Raw genomic sequence first — 8,813 nt, forward strand, 5'->3', positions numbered from 1 at the left:
TTTAGGTCGAAAGGGGTTTTATAGGCGAAGAGGCGGCGCAGGGGGCACTCGGGGCGCCACACCCTAGGCCGGCGCGGCCGGGGTCCGGCCCGCGCCGCCATGTGGTGTGGTGGCCCCCGGCCCTCTCCGACTCTTCTTCGGTGTTCGGAGCCTTCCGGGAAAAATAGGAGGTTTGGCGTTGATTTCGTCCAATTCGAGAATATTGCCCGAACAGCCTTTCCGGAACCAAAACAGCAGTAGAACAAAGCAATCGGCCTTTCGGCATCTTGTTAATAGGTTAGTTCCAGAAAATGCACGAATATGACATAAAGTGTGCATAAAACATGTAGATAACATCAATAATGTGGCATGGAACATAAGAAATTATCGATACGTTGGAGACGTATCAGCGTCTCTGGAACTTTTCTCGTATTGTGGCTCTCGGTACTAGGGCTTTCGCGATGGAGAGAATAAATAGGCGAAGGGGTAGAGTCGGGAGGCGCTCGAGGGGCCCACCCCATAGGCCGGCGCGGCCAGGGGCCCCACCGCGCCGCCATGTGGGGTGGCCGCCTCGTGGCCCCTCTTCGTCTCCTCTTCGGACTTCTGGAAGGCTCCGTGGAAAATAGGACCGTGGGCTTTTGTTTCGTCCAATTCCGAGAATATTTCCTGTGTAGGATTTCTGAAACCAAAAACAGCAGAAAACGAGGACCGGCGCTTCGGCATCTTGTTAATAGGTTAGTGCCGGAAAATGCATAAAAATGATGTAAAGTGTATATAAAACATGTGAGTATTGTCATATAACTAGCATGTAACATAAGAAATTATAGATACGTTTGAGACGTATCAAGCATCCCCAAGCTTAGTTCCTACTCGCCATCGAGTAGGTAAACGATAACAAGGATAATTTCTGAAGTGACATGCTACTATCATAATCTTGATCAATACTATTGTAAAGCATATGAGATGAATGCCCAACACTTAAGGGAAACTTGATGTTGTTCTACAAACCTCTGCACTTGAAGGCCCAACACTGTCTACAATAATAGAAGCGTGTGTAGACATCAGTACCTAGCTTCCCCATTCTCTTCTTACCCATGTTCTTCTTCTTCTAGTGACTCTATTACCTGGTCTGGATCAACTCCTGTTCCCCTAGTGGCTAATTGATTTGCAATGTTTCTCATCTGGATCCTATGCCCTACTATTACTGCATATACTGCTATGCTATGATTGATCACTTGCTATTGCTATTGGTTCTGGCTACGTTAGAGCTTGATATTTCCCCATACTTCCCCGGGGGATCTACTGCTAGTGACTAGTCTATTTACCTATATTGCTCACTGTTTTTGCACCATATGGTTGTCTGTGGCCCTTTGCTATGGCCTGCTATCCTGATAGACATGCTATGATGCTTCTGGTACTTATAAAAGCATTACAGGTCATGTGAAACTGATGATGCCATATTGTTTTGCTTCCTGGTTGCAACTTTGTGCTACTATTGTCCCTACACTTTCCATATATTATATATATTGATCAAACTATGTTGAGTGAGCTAATGGTCTATTACGTGTTCATGTTGTGAGAAATTTAGATGGATGGTTGTTAATAAACTGGCTAAGAAGTGACGATTCAGTTAAATATCTTGAATTATATGAGTTCCAAGATTCCTTCGATGCTATTTAAAAGAGTCTGGACCCTTTTTGGGTGATGATGACTTGGCTTATGTTGCGGTTGGATTTACTTGTGATTTATGTGACATCAGCAGTGGTAACACTGTTGTTAATGGTTGCTCTCACTACTATAGAAAGGTGTGGCTTTGTGTAGATAGACAATTTTATAGTAGGTGATCATTCCTATGCTTGTCCTACTAATGGTTTCCATTAGAATGAGATGGGTGTTCTTTTTAGTTTTCAGAGGATTTGATGTTGGCTTAAATAGGATAATTTCTATGCTTTTCCTTGTTAAGAGCATACAACTCTGTTTAACTAGTATCATCTCTCTGAGAACTGATTTGAGTGCCAGTTAGTTTTGATTGGGCCAAATGATGATATAAACTCTTTATTTCCCCTATTTTTGTTGGGATGTGTTGTTAAGATAAGAAACTGATCCATTGGATCAATTCGTGGTGCTTAGTATACCTCACTCCAGCACCTTGATTATGGGGTTGCTGATGTAGTGGATCTGATGTTGCTGTTGTTGAGCTTGTCCTCCTTGCTCTTTGTACCTGCTTGATTGATTTATGACTCCATATGGTGGCGTTCTTGGTGAAGAACACTATGATTTTCTTTCATTGTTTCCAAGTGCCACCTTAGTTTAGTACTACGTACTTGTTGTAGACTCATCCATTCAGATTTAGTTGTGCAATGATGTGTACGGAGGAGCACGTCCGAGCAAAATTGTAATATGAGCAAAATTATAATTACTGTTTAGTTTAAATACAATTATGTAGAGAAACTTTGGATCGTATAGAATAAAGAGTGAATCTGTTTTTATTCTATATATGAAGGTTTTGTGATATCACATCATTTTTTTTAACCTAAAATACATACCGCCGACGCATAGGGTTGTTTGCCGGTGGTAACTTAAAATATCGCTAGCGAGCTGGGAGGCGCCCGTGGTACCTATTACCGCCAGCGAGTTGGGAAAACCGCCGGGGGTATTTCCACCTTACCGCCGGCGCTTACGAATACGCCGGCGGTAGCACTTTACCACCAGTGAGGTGGTCGCCGGCGAACAGCAAGGCGCCGGTGGTAGCAAATTCTGTGCGCGGGCGGTAAGCAAATTTCTAGTAATGTTAGTAGATTGCGATCTTCTTCCCCAAATCCCCCCATGTCCAAAACTTGATCTTCATCCTGTAGTGAGCAATGCTTCTAATTCTCTTTCTAAATACTTCTATGTCCGGTTCAAGTCTCATTTTTCCCTTTGAGTTCTTACTATGTGAGCTTTTTCGGAAGGGTGTATGTGAAAGGAGTTGTAGTAGCTACCAAAGTACCATTTTAAAATGAGTCAACGAAACATAAATATATCTGATCTCTATCACCACGGCTATCATAGTTGCTGTCATAAATTCACATCATGTCATGTTTACGCAATGGTTGTTCTTCTAAGTGTATGTACAATGGGGTAACGCCAAACTTCTGTTACGGTCGCCACGTCGAATTTTTGCTTAGTTGAAGTAGAGAAAATGAAAAAAAAATAGAAGATTGCCTTCTCTTAGCTAAAAGATAATATCTTACTTACTAAAATTAATTGATTCTCATTAATAGCTAGAGATGACAATAAAAGATATTGCATTGTATCACTTATATTTGGTGGCTTCTCTAGATGATGTGGACTGATAAGAAAAAAAAAGAATTTTATCTACCATTGTACATGGCCTAACGTGTCACATGCCTCCCTCGCGGTGTCACTTTAGGGACATACATCCTTTGCCTTTATAGCTAGAAGATGGTATGTGTATTTACACACAATAAATGCTCGCTAAATCTAAAATCATTATATACTTCAAAGATCAAAACCTACCAAAGATCAAAACCAATCAAATATTAAAGGCAAGAGAGGATCATTATAAATGCTCCAAATAAATAGATAGATATATATAGGCGCTACATATAGAAAAAAGAGGCCACCATTTATTGCATGATAAAAGCCAATTAATAATAATAAACACTAAAAGGATCAGATGGATATAGAGGAAAAAGGTACTATCCCACTACTATATTACATTACGCGCCGGTTGGGAAAGAGAGAAGACGATCCACAGAGCTCCAAGAACAACAAGACGAGATGTATTGGTGAATTTCGGATGCTAGGTACCTAGCTCACTCCTGATCGATCTTCGTCCATTTCGATATCTTTTTTCTCTGGTTTTGTGATATAAGAGGATTAATTGTTGTTTAGGTCGATCGTTTATACCACCCAAACTTTTCGAAATCATCCGAAACCTATATGGAATATTGAGCTATATACAGGGATTTTGGGGTATGAGTTGTAGAAGGATTTCGGGGAGGAGCGATCTAATCGTCGGGTCTAGAACGGACGGCGAGGATTTCGGCATCCGAGTCCGTCTCGAGCCTGGGGTACCGCTGCTACTAGTACTGATCTCCCCTCTCTTTTCTTCCTCACGGGTCACGCCTGAGCCCTGAAGCAACCGGATCGCCCCGCCTCGCCGTCCGCCGCCGGATCCACCTCGAGCCGCCGCTGCCGCCAGAAACCCTCCGCCGCCGCTTCCCTCCGGTGCCCTCTTGTTTCTTGTTCCATGATCTGATGAGATTGTTCTGTTGTCATTACTCGTGAAACCCTGTTTTCGCTGTTTCGTCGGCTCACAGAGGAAGCGTACTGGTGTAGGCTTAATTAGCGCCCCAATTCTAGCTAGCCCCTTCATGCTAGAACGGTGGAATTTTGGTCCTGAATTGTGTGATTCACCATACTTTTATTCGATCAGGAGCACATCACTCTGAACTCTGAACTCTGAAGCACCGGGGCTGCTTCAGTAACTGAAGGGGACGAAAACCGCCCAGCTGATCCGCCTGATCCTGCCGTCACGATGAAAACACACGAGCGCGCGGCTAGCCTGGCCCTTGCTGGTACGTTTGTCGAGAAATTCAGCTATATTAGCCCCTTCGGCCGTGCTTCTCGTAGCCTCTTCATTTTCCTTTTGACAGGCAACCTCCAGGCATACACATTTTTCTGAATCACAGTCCTAAGGTTTCGCATGACATGTGCAGGTCTGAGCCTGGCGCCGCTCGTGATCAACGTGAACCCGAACCTGAATGTGGTACTGACGGCATGCCTCACCGTCTACGTGGGTTGCTACCGTTCCGTCAAGGCGACTCCACCATCTGTGAGCAATGTTTCTCTCCTTCATCTTATAACGTTAACATATCTCTTTCATCTTATAATACTATGATTAACCTTTACCTTTTTTTCTTCTTATCCAGGAGACGATGTCGAAAGAGCATGCGATGCGGTTCCCTCTGGTGGGGAGCGCGATGCTTCTCTCGCTGTTCCTGATGTTCAAGTTCCTCTCCAAGGACTTGGTCAACACTGTTCTCACAGCATACTTTTTCGTTCTCGGCATTGCCGCCCTCTGGTAATTTCTAGATGCTCTTTCAAGGGTGTGTTTTTCCACAGATGTACATACTTACAACTCTAACAGCGAACCTGAGAATGTTTACGTGCCCTGCTTTCTGAATTGTGCAGTGCGACGCTGCTTCCTTCCGTCGAACGGTTTCTTCCTGTAGGGTGGAATAATAATGCCATTGTATGGCGTGCTCCGTACTTCCACTGTATGATTCACCACCTTCATTTTGATGCTTGCTCGCTTTCCTGTACATTCTGTAGCTCATGTCATATTATTACAGCTAAATTTCTATTACCAGTGTACTACTTTGAAGCACTATTTTGCCGCACCTCTAGTATTTTCATCTTGCCATACTTTGGAATACCATTATGCTAACCAAAAGTATGTATGCTTTTGCTACTCGTGATGTAATAATATGACCCTTTTCTTGCAGTTCCATATTAACTTCCGTCTTGCCTACAAGATAACGATTGCTCCTTCTTGGCCATATTATAATTTATCATGCTCTTACCTAAGATTGAGACTTGTTGATGGTTTAACCTCATTAATTTCACATTTCAGCACTCTCGGTGGAGTTCACCAAGTCTCAAGTTGTTGCTTCAATCCCAGGAATTTTCTTTTGTACATGGTATGCCATGAAGAAGCATTGGCTAGCAAACAATGTTTTGGGAATTGCTTTCTGCATTCAGGTTTGTCCTTACTGCTACTTTGAGTTTAAGGTTAATATGCATTGCTAGAATAGTTGTTGGCTGAAAGATTTCATAAAAATATATTATCTCTTTCCTTTTTTTTTTACTTTCTCAACAAAACCTTAATACTTTAGTGTTTATCTTGCAGGGAATTGAGATGCTATCACTAGGATCATTCACAACCGGTGGTATTCTCTTGGTATGTGTTCACTCAAAGCTCATAGCGAACTAACTTATCTTGTACGGCTTCCATTATTTCAGCCCCCGACTTGTCTTTCGCTTGCTCAGCTCTCTGCTATCTTAGTACTCTGTGGAGCATGACATTTAAATACCATAAATACAGTTTGAAGAATATAGCATGACACGTAGGCACCTTAAATATAAATGAAGTCTCTGATATCCTACAAAATTTGTTTGCCTTTCTTCTTGCTATGAAATGAGCAGTCTACCAAATTTGTAGGAAGCCTTAATGATATATTGTGCTTACTAACCGTGTTAATGACCTGTAGTTTGCATCTCTAGGTTATCATGTTGTTGCGTCCCTCTTCTCTTAATACAAATATTGATTTCCAAGCAGCTCATTAAATGCATTGCAGATAATGTTTTTTGTCCTTGTTTTCGTGATTTGTTTATAATGTAGAATCGAGTTTCAATCATGGATTATTTATTTTGATGGTATCCTGTTGGAAAGTTAATATTCATGATTGCCTTTTCCAGTATTTGATGTAGTGGACCCATCCTCCAGCGAGGAGTTTTAAAATGTGATCCTACTATCTCGTGATTTAAATAATATGAAAAGTTCAACTTGTTTACTGTGTTACTTATTCTAAACCTATTGAAATTCTTGCTTGTGTCTGGCTCATGAAAATGCTAATCTAGTCATGCCATCAGTTTCTGTTACTGAAGTTTCACATACCGTTACTGAATCTTTGTTGAGTATTTCTTATATTGTTGTGTAAATGGTTGCTCAACTCCTTCTGGAATTTCAGGCTGGACTTTTTGTGTATGACATCTTCTGGGTGTTCTTCACTCCAGTCATGGTCACTGTTGCTAAATCATTTGATGCTCCGATAAAGGTTAGTGTTTTGTCTGACTGGATTTTTGCCCTCGACATTTTCTTCCATTCCATTGCCAATAATTTAATTTATTCACCTGTTTTTCTCTTCTTTGTGCAGCTTCTGTTTCCCACTGCGGATGCTGCACGCCCTTTCTCTATGCTTGGCCTTGGTGATATCGTGATACCTGGTTAGTGATAAGCATGCTATATTTGCAGTGATACTTGATTCCCTTTTCGATTTCTTGTTTTATAATACTGGCAGCTACATTATGTGAAAGCTCTGCTCTAACTAATGATCTATTGCAAGATTCTAACATTAATGTCATAACAACTGGATTGCTGTTGATATAAGGGGTTTTAGCTGAGGAAAGAAACTCGTCTCAGCGCTTGTTTAATTTAATGTACTCCCCGTCCTGAAAATGATGTCGCAAATTTATCTAAATTTGGATGTATCTAGACACTATTTAGCGTTTGGATACATGCAAATTTAGATAAATCTGTGACATCCTTTTTGGGGCAGAGGGAGTAGTCAGATATCATTTACTTAACACATAGTATTATTAGAGTTGGATGGGAGATTCTATAGTTTTGAGGAAAATAGAAAAGAAACAGTTACCTATTCAGACTTTGGTGCTAGAAAATCAACAATTAGTTCTGGATCATTCAGTATTGAAAAAAATGTCTAAAGATTCCATGTTTCCACAGGCATGTAACCTAACACATAATAACATGTTTCTAATTCCGACTCCAGGTATTTTTGTTGCACTTGCTCTGCGTTTTGATGTCTCGAGGGGGATCAAGAACCGTTACTTCAACAGTGCATTTCTGGGATACGCTGCGGGTATAACAGCTACAATAGTTGTGATGAACTGGTTCCAAGCTGCGCAGGTTAGTCCTGTTACGAATATCTCTTTTCATCCTTTGCTGCTCTTGACCCATGTCGATCTCTGAAAAAATATATTAACACCTTTTATCTCCGTCTTTTGTTTTTGATACGCAGCCTGCTCTGTTATACATCGTTCCTGGTGTGACTGGTTTCGTCGCTGCTCACTCCATGTGGAATGGAGAAGTGAAACCGGTAAGCTTCCTACGTTGTCCTTTACTTTGAACTTGAGGGTATTTTAAGTAGTAGTGATTTTTTACTTGTAAATTTTTTCACATTGTTGCTCTTAAAAGTCTAACAAACCAAAATATTTCCACATGACTGGCAAGAAAGGCATCATCTGACACAAATATTAGTTCCCGATAGAAAAGCTGCAGTTTGATATTCCCATATTCTGAAGTAGTCCTGTAATGAGAGAAAGTAGTTGACTATTGGAGCCTCCTTTGATGTTGCCTCAAGTAAAAAATTCTACTTCTGCGTAAAGAATACTCATGCATGTTGCAAAACTAATGTCAGTTAGTTGTTTGTTCCTTTGCTGTGATTGTCTGTGGTGCTGCGTCCCTATCGTTTTTTTCCTTTGTAGTCAAAACGCAAGATTTCGTTGTTTCTGACTATTTTGCGTTTCCAGCTGCTGGAATTCGTCGAGAAACAAGCCGAAGAGGAGGGAGCCGGCGAGGGAGAAGATAAAGACCCCAAGGAGAGCAAAAAGGTGGACTAGTGTTGGATAAGTTCTTTCTAATTAGCTAGGAGAATCAGGAATTTAAATGGGGCAGATGATCTGGACAACCGAGAAGTTGACTCATATGAAAAAACCTCCTTATTCAAAAAATTATGACTTTTAATTCCTTTGAGTGGTAGTAGAACTGTAGAAGAGGGAACATATGCCCTGAAATGGACTTGGAATAGAATGCAGTCCATTGAGATTTGACTTCACCGAAAAGAGAAAACGTTTTGTCCGCTCCATCCCCCGCGGGCGGAGACGGGCGAACCCCAAAACCTAGCGCCGCCAGGCCCCTCCCCTCTCTCCTCCCCTTCGCCGCCGTCGGCGCAGGCCGCCGGGCAAAGTCCCTCCCTCCGCCTAGACCTACTCTCTCGCTATATCTAGAACCTTTTGTTTTATCACCA

At 41.7% G+C, this 8,813-nt stretch overlaps 1 protein-coding gene across 1 annotated transcript; it reads left to right on the forward strand.

Moving 5' to 3' along the window:
• Window positions 1-4,189: 4,189 nt before the first annotated feature.
• LOC124686281 (signal peptide peptidase 2-like) lies at window positions 4,190-8,556 on the forward strand. The gene is made up of 12 exons (XM_047220253.1): window positions 4,190-4,212; window positions 4,421-4,562; window positions 4,704-4,819; window positions 4,917-5,068; window positions 5,179-5,264; window positions 5,621-5,748; window positions 5,897-5,947; window positions 6,738-6,824; window positions 6,924-6,993; window positions 7,557-7,693; window positions 7,806-7,883; window positions 8,317-8,556. The coding sequence occupies exons 2-12, from the start codon at window positions 4,523-4,525 to the stop codon at window positions 8,404-8,406; spliced, it is 1,035 nt and encodes a 344-aa protein (XP_047076209.1). The 5' UTR covers window positions 4,190-4,212; window positions 4,421-4,522; the 3' UTR covers window positions 8,407-8,556.
• The last annotated feature ends 257 nt before the right edge of the window (window positions 8,557-8,813 follow it).

Source organism: Lolium rigidum, chromosome 2 (genome assembly GCF_022539505.1).
Source record: "Lolium rigidum isolate FL_2022 chromosome 2, APGP_CSIRO_Lrig_0.1, whole genome shotgun sequence".
Lineage (NCBI taxonomy): Eukaryota > Viridiplantae > Streptophyta > Magnoliopsida > Poales > Poaceae > Lolium > Lolium rigidum.

Coding starts and splice junctions, on each gene's coding strand:
- LOC124686281 (XM_047220253.1), top strand. CDS start 4,523: ATGAAAACACACGAGCGCGCGGCTAGCCTGGCCCTTGCTG. Junction 6,825..6,923: donor CATTTGATGCTCCGATAAAG/GTTAGTGTTTTG, acceptor TTCTTTGTGCAG/CTTCTGTTTCCCACTGCGGA. Junction 6,994..7,556: donor TGGTGATATCGTGATACCTG/GTTAGTGATAAG, acceptor TTCCGACTCCAG/GTATTTTTGTTGCACTTGCT.